The sequence below is a fragment of the Sclerotinia sclerotiorum genome, genomic scaffold, assembly GCF_000146945.2.
Source record: "Sclerotinia sclerotiorum 1980 UF-70 scaffold_3 genomic scaffold, whole genome shotgun sequence".
Lineage (NCBI taxonomy): Eukaryota > Fungi > Ascomycota > Leotiomycetes > Helotiales > Sclerotiniaceae > Sclerotinia > Sclerotinia sclerotiorum.
In genome coordinates this window covers 1,235,300-1,256,125 of record NW_001820833.1, presented here as the reverse complement: position 1 = coordinate 1,256,125, position 20,826 = coordinate 1,235,300, and the positions used below count along the sequence as shown (strand labels likewise).

At 43.6% G+C, this 20,826-nt stretch overlaps 9 protein-coding genes across 9 annotated transcripts; 5 read left to right on the top strand and 4 right to left on the bottom strand.

The window, feature by feature from the left end:
• Nucleotides 1-144: 144 nt before the first annotated feature.
• On the top strand, nt 145-4,423 carry SS1G_02576 (hypothetical protein; the record flags this gene model as incomplete). The annotated part of the gene is made up of 5 exons (XM_001596306.1): nt 145-569; nt 1,049-1,776; nt 1,822-2,647; nt 2,816-3,681; nt 3,738-4,423. 5 exons carry the CDS (start codon nt 145-147, stop codon nt 4,421-4,423), a joined length of 3,531 nt encoding a protein of 1,176 aa, XP_001596356.1.
• Nucleotides 4,424-5,650: 1,227 nt separating this feature from the next.
• Nucleotides 5,651-5,803, top strand: SS1G_02575 (predicted protein; the record flags this gene model as incomplete). The annotated part of the gene is made up of 1 exon (XM_001596305.1): nt 5,651-5,803. One exon carries the CDS (start codon nt 5,651-5,653, stop codon nt 5,801-5,803), a length of 153 nt encoding a protein of 50 aa, XP_001596355.1.
• A 1,143-nt stretch (nt 5,804-6,946) lies between these two features.
• On the bottom strand, nt 6,947-7,138 carry SS1G_02574 (predicted protein; the record flags this gene model as incomplete). The annotated part of the gene is made up of 1 exon (XM_001596304.1): nt 6,947-7,138. The coding sequence occupies one exon, from the start codon at nt 7,136-7,138 to the stop codon at nt 6,947-6,949; it is 192 nt and encodes a 63-aa protein (XP_001596354.1).
• A 1,140-nt stretch (nt 7,139-8,278) lies between these two features.
• Nucleotides 8,279-10,129, top strand: SS1G_02573 (hypothetical protein; the record flags this gene model as incomplete). The annotated part of the gene is made up of 1 exon (XM_001596303.1): nt 8,279-10,129. The coding sequence occupies one exon, from the start codon at nt 8,279-8,281 to the stop codon at nt 10,127-10,129; it is 1,851 nt and encodes a 616-aa protein (XP_001596353.1).
• A 269-nt stretch (nt 10,130-10,398) lies between these two features.
• Nucleotides 10,399-11,977, top strand: SS1G_02572 (hypothetical protein; the record flags this gene model as incomplete). The annotated part of the gene is made up of 4 exons (XM_001596302.1): nt 10,399-10,431; nt 10,672-10,714; nt 11,310-11,443; nt 11,546-11,977. 4 exons carry the CDS (start codon nt 10,399-10,401, stop codon nt 11,975-11,977), a joined length of 642 nt encoding a protein of 213 aa, XP_001596352.1.
• Nucleotides 11,978-12,492: 515 nt separating this feature from the next.
• Nucleotides 12,493-14,167, bottom strand: SS1G_02571 (hypothetical protein; the record flags this gene model as incomplete). Its single annotated transcript, XM_001596301.1, has 4 exons — nt 12,493-13,154; nt 13,324-13,434; nt 13,657-13,934; nt 14,064-14,167. 4 exons carry the CDS (start codon nt 14,165-14,167, stop codon nt 12,493-12,495), a joined length of 1,155 nt encoding a protein of 384 aa, XP_001596351.1.
• A 1,049-nt stretch (nt 14,168-15,216) lies between these two features.
• SS1G_02570 (hypothetical protein) lies at nt 15,217-16,745 on the bottom strand (the record flags this gene model as incomplete). Its single annotated transcript, XM_001596300.1, has 3 exons — nt 15,217-15,827; nt 15,927-16,283; nt 16,406-16,745. 3 exons carry the CDS (start codon nt 16,743-16,745, stop codon nt 15,217-15,219), a joined length of 1,308 nt encoding a protein of 435 aa, XP_001596350.1.
• A 263-nt stretch (nt 16,746-17,008) lies between these two features.
• SS1G_02569 (hypothetical protein) lies at nt 17,009-18,775 on the bottom strand (the record flags this gene model as incomplete). The annotated part of the gene is made up of 5 exons (XM_001596299.1): nt 17,009-17,016; nt 17,145-17,180; nt 17,379-17,549; nt 18,084-18,147; nt 18,689-18,775. 5 exons carry the CDS (start codon nt 18,773-18,775, stop codon nt 17,009-17,011), a joined length of 366 nt encoding a protein of 121 aa, XP_001596349.1.
• Nucleotides 18,776-19,255: 480 nt separating this feature from the next.
• On the top strand, nt 19,256-19,850 carry SS1G_02568 (hypothetical protein; the record flags this gene model as incomplete). The annotated part of the gene is made up of 2 exons (XM_001596298.1): nt 19,256-19,441; nt 19,731-19,850. The coding sequence occupies 2 exons, from the start codon at nt 19,256-19,258 to the stop codon at nt 19,848-19,850; spliced, it is 306 nt and encodes a 101-aa protein (XP_001596348.1).
• Between the last annotated feature and the right edge of the window lie 976 nt (nt 19,851-20,826).

The window sequence follows — 20,826 nt, the reverse complement described above, 5'->3', positions numbered from 1 at the left end:
TGCTCCTGGATCACATCCTTTATATTACCTGCATATCAATATCTCGAATTCGAAAGATTGTGCTACACCTGCGATCCATTCTTCCCCAGTGTATGATAGATCCTATTTATTCCATCTTCCAGGTTTCTGGTTGATTTTCCCGCCATGGACGATGTTCCTGCCTCGCCCACTGCCTCCGAATCTTCTAAATCGACTGGGATATTTTCAAAGTCGCGAAGCGTGAGAAGGCATAGAAATTCAGCATCACATTCAGTGAGGAGCAGTGCAAGTGAAATCTCGCACGGAATCCGCGCCTCAGTAGAAGGGGCGATAGAGAAGTTTAAAGGGAATTCGGATTCCGACACGGAAAGCCATGCATCGAGTAACCTCAAAAAGTTTGTGCCGAAAGGATTCGAATCGAAAAAGAAGCGCCTGCAACGAGAGGAGGCCGAACGTTCTTTGGCGGAAGAGGTAGCGAGAGGAAGAGATGTTGCTGAGAGAGGAACTTTGGAAGATGGGCCCAAGAATCCCATCAACCGAAATCTCTCGGGTGGAAGTAGTTTGATAACATATGATTCGGATCCTGAGTCGTAAGTAATCTATTCTTTCCGTCGTTTGTCTAATTTGACCGCTCCAACGCTTGCTCTCCTTTATTTTCTCTTATTATCTCATCTCCTCCCTTTCCCCTTCTCACCGACATTATTTGTCAATCCTCGCGCGGTTATTTCATGGTTTGAGTCGTGGGATTACCATGAGACATGGTTGTTTATAAAGCGAAAGGCTCGGAAAAGACCCGTTAGGGGCATCTCAGGCATCACAATCACAACGTTACAGGCTTCTCCCCATCAATCTCGTCTATCTTGCATACAGTACAGTTGTACTCTAATACCACAACATCAACATCGCATTTACTGTCATCAGGTTGCTTCACTTGCATTAACTATCTATTTTCTCAAACATCTCACAACATTTGGCCTATTTTTAGCATCCGTCTCTGCTTTGACATGTGGAGAATCGATCTTGGCCTTGGGTGAAATTAAGTTTCTAATCCAAATTGCAACTTTGATAGGGCCGGCGAAACACGTCCACCATTGACGACGCATCCTTCGCATGCTGGATATCTTACTTCCTCCTCCCCACTCATACATACATCGACACTGCCACAAATCAGACCTTTGCCCACTCAAGCAGAAGGGGAACCCTTCCCGACCAACTACACAGACAGTCTGGCTGCCTCAGACTCAGCGATCAAGAGCCTCTCCCAAAACCTTCGAGCTCCCGCCGACGGAACTCAGAGACGATCGTCTTCTCCAGTGGGTAGATTGAAGGACGTATTTAAACCCAGGCGTGGCTCAAGCACAAATACAAGTCCAGACCGCAAAGCTGGAGGGGGAGGGGCTGTGCAATCACTAAGTACCAAGGACGGTGGGGCTGATTCCAGGCGGGGAAGTCTCATAACTGCTAAAGTTGGTTCAATATTTTCCGATAAACAGTTACCCCCCGGCAAGTCCAGATCTACAACCTCATCTCCTGAGAGGCCACAAGTGCCACAGGTGGAAAAGAAGCTCATCACCATTGACACAAATCTCCGACCGCAAACTCCACCCTCAGCGAACCAGCCAGCACCTCTTATTGTCAATACGCCTCCAACACCAACTGATACAAGATCATCGCAATTTACTTCTGCCACTAGTCCGGATTCGCCTATTAGATCCGCTTCCAATGTTGTAGTTTCTCCTTCTGGAAATATGATATCGCATCGACGAATTCGATCAGGTTCTGCGTCAGGAGTACCTAGTAAATTATCTAACAGTCAATCTGTACAACTAACCCCAACACCAGAGAACGGAGCGGGTACATCAGGTCAGGGTCAATCAGGGTTTTTCTCTTCCGTCTTTTCTGCCGCTCAGAACGCTGCGAACACGCTTAGTAGCAGCATCACCAATACATCAGTCCCAGGAGGAACAAGAAGTAGGGGCGGTGCACAAACAATACCAGGTATACAAGAGATTGAGAGCCCGGAAGTTGAAGCATTAGGAGAGAAGATAAGCTCAGACAATCTTATGGAAGAGAAAGAGCCAGCGGTTAAAACGTTGGGCATGGGCGATCTTAGCCTGAGCCAATTCGGAATTTCAGAAGAAGGAAATACCCCAACAATGCCGAAATACCCAGAGGAAGCCCGAGGAAGGCCTGACCCAGGCAAAGATGACCATTTCTTCGCAAATCGATCGGCCACAGCACCAAATCTGTTGACGGGTGAAAATCTCGAAGCTGTCTCTACACCTCAAATCGAAGATTTACATTCTCTTGCTCGTCCACGTTCTGTATATGCACCGAGCACTGGTGGAGATCGGACTCCTCCAAATGGGTCGTTGTTCGAAGGAAAATCTGGTATTCATCGTAGCGGTAGTATTCGAAGTGCCATCAAACACAGAAAAAGGGGTAGTTCTGCAGCAACCGGTACAACAGTCGGTGCTGCAATTGCTGCAGCTAATTCTTCTATCGGAAGCCCAGGCTCGGGTGCGCCTAAAATCACCGGATTTGCTGTAGCCAGCAAGAAGAGGAATCGTGACTTTCACGCACTATTCAGAAGTGTACCTGATGATGATTATCTGATCGAAGATTATAGTTGCGCTTTACAAAGGGAAATTCTTGCTCACGGTCGATTGTACGTATCCGAAGGCCACCTGTGTTTTAGTAGCAATATCTTTGGTTGGGTCACCACGCTGGTTATGAGCTTTGATGAGATCATATCAGTAGAAAAGAGAAGTACGGCACTGCTTTTCAAGAACGGTTTGATGATTTCGACCTTACATGCCAAAAACATTTTTGCTAGTTTTACAAGTCGTGATTCAACGTACGATCTCATAGTTGGCATATGGAAGATTGGCCACCCAAATTTGCGAAGTTCGCTAAATGGCGTGGCCCTTGAAGAGACTGGTGGTGGTGATAAGACAGAAAAATATGATGGCGTAGCTCCTCCTTCTCGTCCTGGCAGTATCTCACAATCCTCAGATGATAGCGTCGGGAGCGGGGAAATATATGATGAAGATGAAGATGATGAAGATGGCATGAGTTTCACCCAAGCCGATGGTAGCGTTGTGGGTAGCGAATTGGGTGACAAGGTTATTAGTCGAAAGGCATCAGCTGCGATTATGGCAAATGGAGCTCAGAGCGAAGGAGGTAAACAAGCTAGTCCATCAGCTGCGGTCGACTTTCCTGGCCCAGCGACACATGCACTCACAAACTGCTCTGACGGCGACACACATTACGCGAAAATTCTTGCGGACGAAATCATCCCAGCACCTCTCGGGAAAGTCTATAGTCTTATGTTTGGACCTGCATCTATCACTTGGATGCGGGATTGGCTCACCAATGAACAAAAGTGTTTCGACTTGAATTACGAAGAGAACGCCAAAATTCCTTTGTCCTTAGAGAACAAGGTTCGAAATTATTCCTACATCAAGCCACTCAATGGTGCGATTGGTCCTAAGCAAACCAAATGTGTTTCTGCAGAAACACTGGATGCTATGGATCTTGAGAAGGCAATTTCTGTGACGATATCGACGGCAACCCCTGATGTACCTAGTGGTAACGTTTTCACAGTCAAGACTAGGTATTGTCTTTCATGGTCAGAAGGCAATGGAACTCGATTGCAAGTCAACTGCGCAATTGAGTGGACGGGCAAGAGTTGGCTGAAAAGTAAGTCCACTTGACATTTATAAGTTCACATAGCAAGCATACTAACCCGAAAACAGCTCCAATCGAAAAAGGTGCCAATGAAGGTCAAGTGCAATATACGAAGGATATTATTGCGGCGCTTAAAGCAGCTGTCGGTACCCGTCGTTCTGGAGCACCAGGCGCGGTTGGCAAAGGCAAAAAGAAAGGTCGCAAAGGATCCAAAGCGAATAATCTTAGCAAAGTTACCGATGGTGCTTCTGAAGTTAAACCGGAAGCAACCAATTGGGGTCTGTTCGAGCCGGTTCGTGGTGTATTTGAGCCAATTTTCGATATTCTGAAACCATTAATGACGGGCAATATACTGTACGGGCTTCTAGTCGGACTTTTAGTAGCAAGTTGGTTCCGCTTCGGATTTCCTATTGGAAGCGGTGGGAGTAGAGATTTGAGTATGAACTATTTAAGCACTCCGGAAAGAATCGCAGCGTATGAAGAGATTTGGAGAAAAGAAGAAAGTGAACTTTGGTTGTGGCTAGAGGAAAGGGCAGGAATGGATAGATTAAGGGATGTGGGTAGGATGCCGATCGAGAGATTAGACGCGGAAGATAGATTGAAGAGTGAGGGCATGGAGGATAGGGAGGTAGAAGAAGCGATCAGAATTACGGAGGAAAAGTTATTGGTTTTGAAGGATGTGGTAGGCAAGAAAAGAGATAAGGCGAAAAAGTCACAAACACAGGAGCAAGCGGGCTCTTCCAGTGTAGTTTAGCGTTTTTGTTTTTTGATGAGATGAATACCTTGGGAAAGATGGATCGGCAGATACATATGGGGTGGAAAGATGTCAGACATACAGCGAGAGGGAAATATATTGCATATGGCATAAGGTATATGATGGCATAGAGCAAAACATCATATTCTACAGCGTAAAAGCTCTACTCAGCATAGTACCACACACAGATATCACTGTTGTTGGTATTTTTTATATTTTTTACTTTCCTTTTGTCTTATCTCTTGTTTTCGTTTTTACTTTGACTTTCATTTGTTTTTGATACTGATACAGGTACTGATATTGATATTAGTATTGTTCATATGTATGTTTGTTTGTTTGGCTTTAGCTGGATTTGGGCTCTCAATGTTCAATAAGTGGACTTGTATGTTTGGTGTTTTGGTATGGGCATGGGCATTGGGATTGAAATTGGTGTTTTTTATAGAGGGTTTGAGTTTGGACTGGCATATCTGCTGTAGTGAATTGTTTTTGTTCTTTTGTTTTTTTGGAAAGAGGGGGGGAGGGAGAGGTAGAGGGCGGAGGGTGGAGGGAGGAGGAAGAGAGAGGGAAGATAGTTAGTCTGGCATTTATATATTAGGCGGTGGTGGTTGAGTTGGGTTAAGTTGGAGGGGATGAAGGGAGGTAGATATACTATCTAGTACCTAGTGATATTAGTGATAGTAGTGAAATGAAATGGAATTAAATTAAATTAAAATGAAGTGGATACATTTATCTTGTGAGTTAATTGGTTGGTATGTTTTTGGGTGTATGTGATGTGCTTAGCTTCAGGAGTGAGGATTGAGGGGTTAAACTGAGGGAGAATGGTGTGGGATAATGTGGTGTAGTATAGATGTGGTTCCGGCTGGTATGAGGGGAGGTCGATCTCGATGTTTTACTCTTTATGTTTTGGTTAGCTAGTTGAGGGTGTGTAGTGTGATGAATGGAGGAGGAATAGGAAGGGGATTTGAAAGAAATTGTTGAAAGGTGTATGAGGAGGATTGTGGTATTCGAGGAAGGAAGATCTTAATCCCTAATTAGTATGATTAGTTGGTATAGAATTGATTGTTTGGAGTATCTAGTATATGGGTTATATTGCTTATCTGTAGTTGGTATCTACTATCTAGGATGGTTGATTTGGAGGGATGGGTTTGGTTGTTTGTAAGATTTAGAAGGGAGGGGGTGATGAATGGATGGGGTAAATGGGATAGATAGATGCACTGAGGGGGAATAATGGAAGGGGTGGAAGGGAGGGAGTTGAAGGGACTTGAGGGAGGGATAGTAGATGGATGGATGTTTATGAGAGAGATAGTATTTGTGTATGAGAATTGGAGGGAGGAATTGAAGTATAATCTACTGGAGTATATGTTGATCTGGTACGGATGAGAGGGAGAGCAAGAGGGAGTGTAAGTTAGTTGATAGAGTAGAGCACATCAGGAGAGCAGAAGATTGTGGACGGATAGGGATGGTTTTTGGTTTTTAGTGTTACAGGAGAAGGGAGAGGGTTCACCAATTTATAGCTATTGCTCTTCCTGTTCTTCTTGCTTTCTTATTGTGGTGCAATAGAAGGAAATGGAAGAAAGTATTCTATGTAGATGTATGAGGATATATCTGTGTGTAGCACGAATTATCTGGGGATTCGAAGACTTATAATATCTTTGTAGTGAGAAATTCTATATAAAAGGATATGAGATTACTTTTTCTGTGGCTAATGCACTGCCAAGATGTAGATGGGTACCTGAAGATATGTCTCACATAGGTAGCTCAGCAAAAGCAAATACTCATCTGATAATCCGAATTTGATGGAACTAATGCGGTTATCCGTCTTTAATCTAACGAGGCTTATTTGTATTGATTGGATGAAGGAAAGGGAGTGCATATTGGCTGTAGAAGGAGTTTCGGAGAATATATTCATTGATGCCCTGTTTGTATCTACAAGTAAGGGTAGTATATAGTATTTAGAATAGATTAAAGATACTCGAGTAGTCTTCATGAAAAGAAAGAAGGGATGTATATATCAATAGAGTATGAAATTCATCTCAACCAATGAAAGCATCCATTTATCTTAGTCATGAAACGGGAGAAAAAGACGGGACAAGCTTAATAAATCCTTGAACCATGCATAAGCTATACTACAATGCCAGCACAACACTAAAGATACATCCCGAAACCAAGTTTCAAGTCGAATATTCTGAAGTAAAGCTTTTCCCTAAAAGATCTCTCTTTTCTTCCATCATCATATTCTCTTCCCAGCCTTCTCAAAGTGTATTATGATTTCCACTATTGATCGAAACGAAAGTCTGGATTTACGATAGAACGACTATATTCTTCCGTGCTTTTAGAGGAGTAACTATCTCTTCGATTTGTTCTAGTGGAAAGGATGTTGTGATATTGAACTTGGAAAATCTACGAAAGAAACGAAATTATACTGTACCACGATTAATATCTGACTGGATACTTCAGACGCTATCAACGGATTGCACTTAGTCCCTACGTCAGTCAGTTGAATCATATCATCCATCTCCTTGATCAATGGTACAATTTCCAAATCATTTCAGCCAAACCGAACATTCCACCAAATCGTCGAGTTGCGCATAGACGGATACCCACATCTCCTCCATCCATGTGTACTCTAACTCTGTACTCGATCATAGCAAAAATAACCTGTTCTTGAATCGCGCTCAACGGGATTTGCAATTGATTCAACAACTGTGCGAGCATGATATCTTCAACCTCATCGATATATTCACAAACTTCTCCTCTGTTCTCTTGTCAACTTTTATCAATTTCTTCTATTTCAAGAAGTGGTCATCCAACTTGCGATTCAGGAAATCCCATTCTCAAAATACCAAGCCGACGGACATCCTTGCGGTTTCTTGCGGTCAAGCTTATAATTCTTGACCTTCACAAACTCCTAAGCTTTTCGAGCTTCTGACTTCGCTTTCGCATCACAAGTAAAAGGTTATATAAAACTTTCGATTTGAGAAAGAAAAGAGCTGAAAGATATCCCACCTCCTGGCCTTATTATATTGGCTTGGTTTATGAGAGTTGAAGGTGCTTTGGTTTAACCCACCCAGCCTTCTTTTTTTAACTCCTTCGTTTAAAAATAACCCACCATTCGTCCAGCCTCTTCATATCTTCACACCGAATAGACTACGATCCTCAATTGTCTTTCGACCCTCGAAATTCACTTTTTTGGTTTTCAACTTTGGTCATCTCTTCAAACCCTCGAGGGTACTTTGTCTGGACTTTCTCTCCAGTTAAATTCAATAATTAACAACTTGCAACAACGACAACAACTTCATCAATACACCCAACACAAACCTCACTCATACTTTCTCTATTGCCCTTCATTTTTAACCTTTCACTATCTTACACGAGGAGCGTTTGTCTAGTTTACCCGTTTCTCGGGCACTCCATTGAGCAGCCTTCGCCTTGTTTTCCTCTCCCCCAGATTCAAAAACTACAGCAGAGCTGACGCTCCCACCCAAATCCATATCTAACGACCGTCACGATACCCACGACCCTATTAAACCTACACCTGAACAGCGCCAGCGGCGGAGAAAGCTTCGAAGAACTCATATTGAAGCGACTTCTGCTGGGATTTCTCCTCCACCTCGAATAAGATTTGCCAGGCGACAACCAAGTGAAGACGATTTCACTCATGACTTCGAAGACGATCCTGAAACTGAACCTCATCCAATAAGTGGGCAACCCTCTCCGGCTCCAGCAGCAGAAAAAAGTTCTTCCCATCCTCCACGTATCGATAAACATACTGCGAGTGCTATCCTTTATACACTCGAAGAAGCATTGCGCCACCCCAACCCATTCACTCCAGATTATATTGAAGAAAACGCTTCAATGTCAGATTTGTTAGGCGGAGCTACGGGCTCGGCTAACAATGCCGCTAGGCCAGCAGCTTCCGGTTCACCCCACATTCGTGGCCCTAGAGATATTATGAGAGATAGACAAGCTCGGGAAGCTCGAAAAGCATCTGAAGCATCCGAACAAAAAGCCAGAGCTGCCGAACAAAAACGAAACGAAGAAGAATTAATGAGACAAGCAGAGAGAAGAGCAGCTGCTGGCGCTGCAGCACAAAGAATTGAAGAACGTGGTGAAGGACAACGAATTTCGGGCAATTCGCAAAGAATAGATCGAAGAGCTGGAGATCGAACAACCAGTGGTGAAGAAACTATAAAGCCAGTTGATCAACCGATGCAAAGACGTAATACTTCGACGCGAGCTCCTGTAGGCCCAGAAGTTGCACCACTTCGACTTCCAATGCAGTCAACAAAACCCACCGAGACTGGCGGCACAAGCCAACCAGGTTTATCCACTGGAGCTGGTCCAACTCAACCTGCACCTTTGGCCGTTCCAGGCCGTGAAGGCCCAACTCGATCATCATTTCCTCATGCATTTGAGCGCTGGGAGACTCTTTCCGCACATTGGGAGGGTCTTACGAGTTTTTGGCTTCGCAGACTTGAAGAAAATTCCTCTGAGATCAGTCGCGATCCACTATCACAACAATTATCTCGACAAAACACTGATCTGTCAGCTGCTGGTGCAAACTTGTTTCATGCCGTCGTCGAATTACAACGTTTACGAGCTTCATCTGAGCGGAAATTTCAGCGGTGGTTTTTCGAGACAAGAGAACAAGAAGAACGTGCTACAGAGAACTTGGCAGTAATGGCTAAACAATTAGAGGATGAGCGCAACTCCAGAAGTCAGGCTATAAAGGAGGCTATTGAGGCGGACAGACGAAAGGATCACTCAGAGAAGGTTATCTCTGAGTTGAAGAGAGAGCTAGAGATCGCAAGAAGTGAGGCTCGCAGAGCATGGGATGAACTTGGTCGTCGCGAGACAGAGGAACGTGAGCGAACGATCTCCCTACGAGAAGGTCAACCGACATTATTAGGTGGAGTTCAAGTCGTTCCAATGATTCAAGGCGTTCCAAGTCGACATGGAAGCACTGCTGTTAGAGATCTTCCACCAACGAGACAAGGAGGCCCCTCAGATTCTGGAAGCGGAAGTGTACGGACAGGAGGCCGATTTGCAGACCCTGAGAGCCCAACTGGATCCAATGACGTCTACCAACAATACCAACGCTCTCAACGTGCCGAACCCGCTGATCCCTTCATCCAACGTCGAGCTGCGGCAACGACATCTGCACCATCCTCGGCCGGTGGGACACCATACATTCAAGCACCAGCTGTACAGCCTGCATCGCCCGGTACCTACTATCAACAATCGGAAGGTCGCCCGACTAATCCAAGTACCCAAGCCGGCCGGACCGAGGGTCAGTACGACGGATCAAATAGCGACGATGAATATGAGATTGATGAACAGGGCCGCTATGTTCTTGATGCAGACGGCAACAGAATTCGATACTCCAATGATGTTTCTGACAGTGATACAGCTGAGTATGAGCATAGTCCTCGTCAACATCGTCAAGGTCGTGCTCCCATTACTGGACCTCCAATCCCAATGTCTGGTGTCGAGTATGGACAAGGTCCAACGACAATCACAGCTGGCAATCCCGCTCCTACTCCTGCTACCACAGTAGATTATTCAGGATCTGGATATGGAGCAGGTGGTGCAGGTGTAGGCTGGGAATCATTTCCTCGTCACCATCATCCAACTCGTCTCAGTGATGTATTGGAAGAAGACGAGAGAAGTCGTACGAGTGCAAGCCAAGTCAGTCGACGCGAATAGACATGATGATCATATTATTATGACTTCTCAGTGGTTTTCCACCGAATCTCTATCATCAAATCATTTTTAGTCTGGTTTGCTGGATTATTATTTGTATTTATCTACTTGAGATAAATTAGTTAATTGAGATCATGAAATCCTTGGAAAGGATACTCTATGGGGTACTTCGTGGGAACGGCGTACTATTTTTGCTTTATTTATGTCCACTTTCCTATCTAATAGAATATCCCAGGAAAGAGGGGATGAATTGATTCCCTGGTAAATGCATCATGCATGGAACTGGCGTTGCAAAGGAATTTTTGGTAAATTAATTTGAGCGAAGAAGGAGCATATTGAATTCGATGCATCAAGCAAGAGGGAGGAAGGCACCCCTTTTATGTACCTCTGTAAGATAGAGGAAGAAGCTGCATATAGTATTTACTAGGACTGTAGAACAGCAGAGATAGTTAATGAAAGGAAACTTAATACAAATTTAGAATGTCTTTTTGAAATACCTATGATCTGAGACCCTTGTAGCGAGGGGGTTGATCTTAGGAATTCAGATCAAAAAGAATGATGCTGCTTTGACAGAAATAATTTATAATTGTAAGAAAAGTGACTAGCCTAAAGCAGCACTCCAAAGGTGACCTAATCAATCTCAAGGTCAAAATATTAAGCAAGCATAATTGGTTCCATAATTGTTTCCCCTCCACATTGTAACCAAAGTAATCATGTCAAAGGCTATACTACCTACCAGCAGAAATATCCTGTCTTCGATCTCGAGGACTAATGCGAATACTGTTAAAGCTTTCGGGGTACAATGCCAACGATTATCCACGATTTGTGCCGCGAGGCTTCCGAGGACTGTACAGAATAAAGCTTGTTTAAATGGGTTGAAGGTATCTGGAAGTGCTGGATTGAGAGATTTGGGGTTGAAGAATGAGGGGATCGTTGGAAGAAGGGGCTATAAAACTGTGCAGGAACAGAGGTCGAGATATAGATCCGGGGTATGGATTAACTTTCCCTTTCTCTTTCCTGCGTGCCTTTTCTGTGCACCTGGACGTGAATTTCTATGAAAGGCACGGCATTCAGAAGAAGATAAGCTAACGTGCTATCTTGGGACAGCCTTTTTCATGGACAGCAGGAGTACTTTTTCTTGGGGCGGGTGCGGGACTAATATTCTATTTCCGATATGAAAAAGCGAGGATGGAGAGGAGGAGAGTAGCGGAGGCTGCAAAGGGTGTAGGAAGACCGAAGGTTGGCGGACCGTTTGAATTGGTGGATCATAAAGGAGAGAAGTTTAGCAGTGAAAATATGAAGGGCAAATATAGTTTGGTACGTTCTATCTCTCCTTCTATCCCTCCTATGGCGAGCGCGTTGAGGGCAGAATAACCCTTGGAAAGATAGAATATTGTACTGATGACTGCATTGATATAGGTCTACTTCGGCTTCACCCACTGTCCCGACATTTGTCCCGAAGAACTCGACAAAATGGCCCAAATGATTGACTTGATCAACAACTCTCCCACACGCACGTCCTCCACCCCTTCACTCCTTCCGATTTTCATCACATGCGACCCTGCCCGCGATACTCCTGCTGTGCTCGCCACTTACTTGGCGGAATTTCATCCTAGTATTATTGGATTGACTGGAACGTGGGAACAAATCAAGGATATCTGTAAGAAATACCGGGTTTATTTCTCGACGCCAGAGGGCGTTCAGAAAGGACAGGATTATTTGGTCGATCATAGTATTTATTTTTATCTGATGGATCCGGAGGGCGATTTTGTTGAGGCGATTGGAAGGCAACATAGTCCAGAACAGGCGGCAAGGATTATCGGGGAACATATTGGGGACTGGAAGAGGTGAGGATGATTTGAAAGATGCACCGAAGTGCTGTGTGTATGAAATGTGCGAGTAGACACAGATAGGGAAGCAGATAATAGGTGGGCATTCAATGCCGTGTACATGAATCTACTAGTGTAGGGAATATGAAAAGCGCAGCTCTAAATGTACTATTATTGTAAAGTAATGGTCAAATTAATGTTTGAAATCAGTGGCCAGTTGCTATGATATATATTCGATAATCCATACATCACATGATAGATGAGCTGTCGTCCATGTTCTTACTTTTCATCTTACTGTTCAACTACTTCTCGTATCACCTCAATCTCATGCTGTTGGAACTAATTACCGATATATTACTCATATTGTTACTTCCAAACTGTCACTTACTCTTGAACGCTCAAATTTGGAGAGACCAATAAAGAGAATCTTACATTGGATATTTCATTCAAGCCGAGGGCAGTCAACAGACTATCATCCGATATTCATCATGATTTCTAACGCTGATATTACCCTTCAAGACCACAACAAATACCTACCTAAACATTCGGAATCCACCCATCCTTCTTCATCTCATCAAAAATCTTCTCCATCTCCTTAATTGTATCAACCTTCTTCGTCCACCCCACCTTTCTCGCCTTCTCCATACTAACCACACTCCCCCACTCCCCCGCATCCATCGCATGCACAAACGCATCCCAAGTACACATACCCAAAACATCTTCCCTCCCCCCATACCTCCCCACTATCTCCGGCCATTTCCTCTCAATCCCCCTCACTTCCCCCATCAAATCATATCCCCTCTGCACTCTCGTCTCCACTCCAAAATACCTCCCAATCCCCTCCCACACATCCCGAAACGTCGTAACCGTATCATCTACAATATTGAATTTCTGATTCTGCACCGCACCATCCTCATTCAAGGCGATCCATTCGGTAAATTCGGCTACGACCCAGGAACTGCTGAAATGTTGCCCCTTGAGCCATTTTCCGTAGTATTCGTCGTTTCCGCCGGGGAATGTGGCCGCTTGTGAGAGGACCCGGCAGATGCTGAAGTAGATTGCTGCGGTGGTGGTCCAGCTTTGGAGGGAGAGCGGGCTGTACCCCGAAATCCAGAAGGGCATGGTTATGTTCCAGGTCCAGGGGCGGGTCGAGCTGAGGGAGAAGAGGTAGTCTTCTTGGTGGTAGTAGAAGTTGGGGACTGTGGGGGATGTGTTAGGATTATAGAGGGGAGATTTGGGTGGGTTTTAAGGTTGCGAAGTATATAAAGAAGGGGTGTTGCGAGAGGGGAGGTGGGTGGAAGGCAAAATTTGGATTAGAGGGGGAGGCGTATAGATGGATGGATGGATAGATGAACAGAGGAAACTTACGTGAACGTGGATCAGTCACCCGGGGAGCATCTTCGCTCAGGGGCTCGGATGCCGGTGGTGAGGTGAGTAGACCGTAGTTTTTCCCGCCTGTTTGGAGGATCACGCGGTGTACTGTTTTGATGGAATGGGATGGTTAGTTAAAGTTTGGATTAAAATTAAGCACTTGCTGAAAATTGGGGGTATATAACAAGATATCGGGAAATAGAAAAGAAAGGGGAAAAAGAAGATCTCATATTCCCCAGCCTCCACAATCAAAAATCACACATCACACATCTCAAACCACCCTCTCAAAAATAAAATCCAAGCACCAGGAAAAAAGTCAAAAATACCCACAAGTATCCCTCGAAGTCAAATCAACAGCCGTAAGTACATTCGTAAAAAGCGGCACATTATCCCTCGTCATCTTCTCCAAATGCTGCGCATGATCATAATCAGTATGAATATACGCATAGTGAAAAAAATGCGTAATATTAGTGAGATTTTTCGAGGAAAGCGCTGATGCGATTTCTTCTGTTGGGAGAGTGAGGTCGAGTGTGTGGTGTTTGATGCGTGGGTCGGTGGGGTGGGACCCCGGGAGAGGGGGTCGTCGGGAGAGAGCGTGGATTTGGGTCCTGGGTTTGGTGGGGAGGGTTAGTGGGGGTATTGAGGGGGAGGGAGGGATAGGGATTTTTTGTGATCCAATGTATCATAGGAGAAATGTATCATTTAGATAAGTTTACTATTAGATTATATACACTCACCATATCGGATTCTTAGCAAGCTGTTTCAATAACGCAGAACCGGAAATCCCATTTGTACCCGTTATAAGTGCTACTTTAGGAGTATTGGCCGAATAAGATGACATGATTGATGAGGGATTGGTTTGATTTGATTATGCTGTGTCGAATTGGGTGTTGAAAGTTGAGGTTTTGGTTGGGAGGATTGGGAGGGATTGGATCCGGATTGGATTCTTGATTTAAGTGTCGTTTGAGATTGTGGGATTGTGGGATTGTGCTTCGTATGGGATGATATGTTGGAAAGTAGGAGGGCATATAAATGCCGCGGTTGTGATTCTAAAAAGGTATTTTCAGTATAGGTTAAAGTATTGTATATAGTAATAGAAAATAAGAAGTATTCACCAAATCTCCAAATCCCTAATAAATACATAAATACAATTTTTCACACCCATTTCCATACGATCAACATGATTGAGTGACATCATTATTGAAAATCATAAAATCATACAGAGTACACAAAAGCTAGAATAATGCACTACTCTAGCACCCCTCCTTCATCGAAGATATTCAGCCTCGGTTGGGATAATGATACTGAACGGCTAATAATAATGATGATGCTAATCTCTTATCTATCTCTACATCTAGTTCTACAGGAAATTCTCTAAAGCGGATTCGTAGAGTAAATTCTGCTGGTTAACTACCTATGATTATCTGCGTAGGAATCTACTAATGAGGAAAGCGGGGTGTGCATATGCAGGTCGTCGGAATTGGAGAGGTTTGATGAGGGGTAATCTTAACGAGGGTATGAGGGAGGGGCATGATAAAGATTGTGTTATTTTCTTTGGAGACTGGAAGCGAGCAGGAATGGTTGTATGAAGTGTAGCTCAGTAATAGAGAGAACATTAATGCGTCATTATCTGATGCTTGTATTTTAATGGATAGATTATAATGTTTGTTATGGTTTTGATTATGTCTGCGCTAACACCTTCTAGTTCCTCGCTTCGTTCCCCTTAATATTCAATCATTTAGCCCCACATCATACCATTCCAGCACTAAATATTAACCCACCCATTACAACGAAACCAAGGACTCCCAAATTGATATTTTCCGATACTGAAACAGCTCCACTACTCTTCTTAGTTTCTGTAGATTGAGCCGCAGCAGAAGTACCTGCAGTCTAACTCCCGCTACTAGTAGGGCTAGCGACCTCAGTCGTACTCGCACTCGCACTCGCACTCGAACTAGTACTGGTACTAACACTACTTAAAGCCAGGACAGCTGGTTGTCCTGCTTTTAACTCGACAATATTCTCATCACTACTATTATTATTGAAATCTGCCTGCGCGATTCCGATTTGATTATGCTCCAAATCATACACCACGTATGCACTCCTCAAAAATGTGTCCCCGAGAAAGTAGTAGTCCGGTGCTCCTGTCTGTATTCCAAAAGTACACGCGTCGTCGTTAAATGGTAAATCGGGCATAGAAACGTTGGGCCAAGGGGTATAGATAGGGTTTGAAAGCGGGAATATAAGTTCTGAGAGAGGAATCTTGATTGTAGCAGAGACGGAGGAGGATGAGAAGAGATAGTTCATTGTTAGATCGGATGAAGTATTGAGGAGTGGACAGGGAAGATATACATTTCCTGTAGAATTTGTACCGTCGTAAGCGTTAAAATATTTGAATATAACACTTGTCAATTCAGGCGGTAATGTAATGATTGAGGTTCCGGAATCCAAAAGCACGGCTTGCGGAGAGCTTGTGAAATTTGTAGTTTTGCCCTCTTGGTCTGTGATACCCAATCGAACGAGCTCAATGGCAAACAATGAATAGAGAACTGAGCCATTCCAGTAGGGTTGAGGTACGATATCTATGCCCGTTAACTAACCAACGAATTTGCTAGTATCAACTGCACCGAAGAGAATAGAGCCGGTAGAGGAGTCGGCAGAATCAAGATAGAGACTATAAGCTCTGGTGCTGATGAGTTTCTGAGAGACCAGTTCGTCAATTACATTTGGGTAGATGGTATTTGAGGCCACATTGACCGAATAGCCAAGTCCTAAAGTCCCGGTCCGCACATCCGTGGTGGAGGCGAGACCCATTTGGAGAGACTGGACGGTGGCATTGCCAAGGGTTAAAGTGTCCGCTATGTAGGATCCTTTTGATTTTCTACCATCCATGTATTCAATAACAAAGGTATCGGTTGTGATGTTCCCGTTCATGGATGAAGAAGCGTGCGGGTTATCTGCATCTTTATTTCAGTATGTATTCACTGTTCCCATTCTCGTTTTTGGAGTGTCATTTGCAACATGCAGACCCATGAAGCTCTTCAGGTACTGGTGTAAGAGCCATAGACAGAATACATACAAGGAGTAATGCAGGGAAGTATCTCCGTCTTATTGAGATGCTCTAACCCAAAACCAGTACATGAATTTGCAGTATTCGCGACTAACCAAGTATCACTGCTACCCGTATCGACAATTAAATCGATATCCTGAGGTGGGGTGCCAACTTTGACGGAAATCACATAGCTTGCTTGTGTCAAGTCATTGGCAAGAGATCCTGAGATTGAGGCACGATTCGAGAGACGGCGGTTGAGAGCAGGCTGTGGAAGATGGGTTTTCCGCGTGATGGGAATACGAACTTGAGCAAGAGTGAGAGTGAGCAGCAAGAGGAGGATTATTGTGTGGTATATTGAGCAAGCCATGATAAATATCGATAATATGTAGTATGTATAGGTATATAGTATGGAGGAAATAAATAAAAATAAAACTCGAGGATCAAAAGTAAGTATAAAAATGATCCACTGCCGGTTTACTACTCCAAAGAAAGTTGCCATGATGTTGCACTAGTGGATCAATCTTTCTCGACAAGCTCAGATTGTATTTATCTGAATCATAAAAGAAAAGGGAATTTAGGCAGGCTTCTTGCAGTACCAAGAAATTGTTTATTTCTCATATTTAATATGAATCAAAAGCCTGAAGTACACCATCAGCCTAGCTCCCAATACTTTTTCTGCAGCATAACTACATTGACATTGGCGGGCAGGAAGACAAATCATTGATAACATATTTTATTTCATTGCCATGCTCTAATCACCACTTACCTTCGCAGACATTGGTAGTTGCAGAAGGAAGCATATCTGTTTTTTGTTTTTTGTGTCAGTCTGTTATGTATCTTCGGTCCATAATTAGCTAGTGATGTGTGAATAGCAGGTGAAATATGAATTGATATGTCATCAGAACTTGTAGTTGCAGTAGTCAGATGACAAAATGTGAGTTTGAAGTTTACTAATCAGTACATTCGCTGGTGATCATGGATAGTTTCTTGACAGAAATACTTCCACTCTTCACCAGGGAATCTAACATTTCATCTATGATTTTCGAATCAGGGCCAAAGCGTTTTGCGGTTGCTACGCCTGACATTCTTAAGATCCTTCCAACACCAGAATTGTTATTTTCGGTGAAAATCATCTTGTTCTTTAAGCTCGGAATGTGGCACGCAATCCATGCTATTGAAACTAATCAGTGTACGCAGGATAGATATTGTGTATACGGCACACTTCCTTCTAGGCTGTCCCAGAACTCATCGGACTTGTCCTCGGTGAACATGAGGTCCTGGCTAAAGCACACGTAGTATGCTGCATTGAGAGCCATGTAACGTATACTTCGCACGAGGTGAAAACTGTGTGGACCCTCCTCGATGCGCTTTTGTTCGAGGGGTTGCAGCCATTCCGCGATTCTACGGTCTAGCACGCCTCCAGACCTATGGAGTCCTAGGTGTTATATCCTGCGGAGAACTTCCATCTCAATACATTATGCTTTTCTGAGTTGGTCTGGGGAGCAATACCTGTAAAGTGAGGATGGAATCGCGATGATTTGAGCCAGTCCCCTGGTCAATATAGTAAATCGGTACCAAGATTTCTAAAGTTTATCTCAGGATCATCCGTGATAAATTTGTTACGACCTAGACGTGCAAGATTGCCGTATTCTTTGTTTGACTTCAAGAATGCTTGGGCTGCGTTGCCTGTGGCATATATTCTCACTAGTCATAAGGAGGAGAAAGCTACCAAAACTGGTCTTTTGAATTGTTGTAGGTGGAAATGCCGGCTGTAGACTTGACTAAGTACTATCAGCAATTAACAGAATAGGGAAATATAAGTAAAAGGAGCTGTGAATTCGGTGGATTTCAATGGTAAAATCCATGTCAAAGTTAGAGAATAGATTCTAGTAAAGTAAGCTTTGATAATCATATAAAGCGAGCAAGCCATCCATTTTAGTAGCGAAAAGCCTGGCTGATAAATTTGTTTGAATTTGTTTTTTAATCCAATTACCTAGGCTTTCATTATTGTACTCAAGAACACATCCCTGTAATCGAGACAACCTTGCTATGCATGTCGTATATATCATATTTGGAAGTGGCGGAGCTAGCTGTGCCGTAGAGGTTCAGCTACTAATAGTTAAGCATTAACTTATCGGCTCTTGTTAAACATAATCGCCGTGTTGTAGTCAATTAAACTTTAGCCTCTTCTTTTTGCAAATCTGATCCCACCAAATTCCTCCAACTAAGTTTTCGCTCGCCCAGGGCCGGAAAGAAACCATTTTTCCTCCACTTTCGTTTAGCCACGGTGGGTTCCTTTCATGTTCCAACTAATATGGCATCTGGCCTTTTTTCCCTCTCTGGATCGCTTTCCTCTGTCTTCCCCGCACCAGTCGCTTTTCTCACGCTACTGACCATCTCGTCGGCTACTATAGAGCTCACAACTGCCTATTCTCTCGTCTGCTTCGTCTCTCTCCCGTGAATCTTCGCATGCGTCTACTTCATTTTAAACGTTGGCAAATTGCAGATACGATCACGCTAGGCATCGTTAATTGGTGGCGCAAGCTTCATGTTTCTGTTGCGATATCTGGACTTAGCGTTAGTGAATCGATGGAACTCGGGTGATGTTAGGCCAGCATCACCCAAAGGCCATTATACGAGAGAGAAACATGAGAAATGGGAAGGACCCAAAAAGACTAATGCGAAAAATGACAGTTTGTGGTTAAAATTCTGCTAGGCATGGAGCAGTATGTTCGCGTTAAGACACGTCAATACTAAATACGAGGTCCGAAATAGGCCTGCATTTAAAGATTCGGATCTCAGCTTTGTTCCCACCAAGCGCGCCTTTTTGATTAGGCAAGTACAATCACCCTAATCTGCTACCTCTTACTTGACCTCATGTCACAGCGTCCACCTTCGCCTAATGCTCCACAGCCTTTTGACGAAGCCCTAATTCCCGTATTTCGAAGACTTGGTGAGATAACGCTGTCAAAAATCCGACTTCGTGCATTAAGTATCGCCGGCTTTGCCGTAACCTTCTGGGCGCTGATACGAGGCTATGCGACAGTAGCAGAGGCAGTAACGGTAGCAATAGGTGTGAACGAGCTACGAGGTTGGCGGCCGCTATTCAGTCGCTTAAAAATGACGCAAAGTTTGCGGAACCTCTGGGGTTTAGCTTTATTTCTTTTTTTGTCAATTTGAAGTGTCTTATAGTTGACAGCCGAACAGGAAAGTCTGGCATCAAAACCTACGCAGTCTACTTACCGGCCCTGCCGCAAAGATTACATATGATGTGTTTCATCTATCGAGAGGATCGCTTCCGGCACGCATTTCTAGCTTGCTCATCACCTTTCCTCTCTCTGGTCTAATGCAGTCGTGTGCTGGTATCGCTGCGGAAATGTCGCCCAAGCAGCTTAATATAGTACATTTCTTCATCACCCAAGCGCTAGGTATCGTGATGGAAGATGGGGGATTTTGCGTGCAGGCTAGATGAACATAGTACTAAAGTCTTCCCCATACACACTCATTCCGATGATTCTATTTGGCTCACATGGCACTGCCTCTAGCAAACTGTATATCATAAATATTGGTAGACTCTGTACTTGGAAGGTGTGTTCCAAATGCGATGCTTATATCACATCATTCTTAAAGGAATCGTATAGTCCGGAAAAACAAGCATTGAACGTCAAGCGATGACACACAGTCATTAACCACCAATCAAATGATTTCTTAGTAATAATTCACTTCTAAACTAGCAGTGTAAAAATTTGCGAGACATTCCCGGGAATAAATCCAAGTATCAAGCTGTCACAATTAGCCCAAGAAATATAGCACTTTGTCACGGCGCACATAGCTGTCCTGGAAGATTCTTCGTAGCGAACGAATTAAAGATCCTGATGGTGAATATCATTAGGACTTATGATATTAAATTGAAAAATGGAGAAGAAAAGTCAAAGAATTCCTATAAAAACATTATGATTTTGCCGGATCATAGTGCGGAGCTTCTTTTTCGATCCCGCGACCCTAAGTCAATATAGCATGTTAATAAGTTGTATCAACAGTTTTGTTCCATGATTTATTTCCTGTGATATGGATTTGAGCTGAGCGCAAACTTACCAATGATAATGAGTTGGAGGAGAAGAATGGGAAAATACAAGAGAAAATAAATCTACAGCCCAAACTAAAACAACGATGTCTCTTATCCAGAACCATAACAAACAGATATTGATAATTCTCACATTTTGTGCATATGCTCCATTTATTGAAGTATGAAAGGTATATTCGAGGTCAACGTCATAAGCTTGTTAATAAGATGAATGCAAAGGCCATGTAAATACTAAATAGCAGTCGTGATTTTCAACAGATGCAACAAGAGTAATTATTTCAAGTAAAATTTCGAGATTTAATTCAGGTGGCCAATGTAATCTAATCATCTTGCGAATCATATCAATGAAGAATACAGAGCTTTG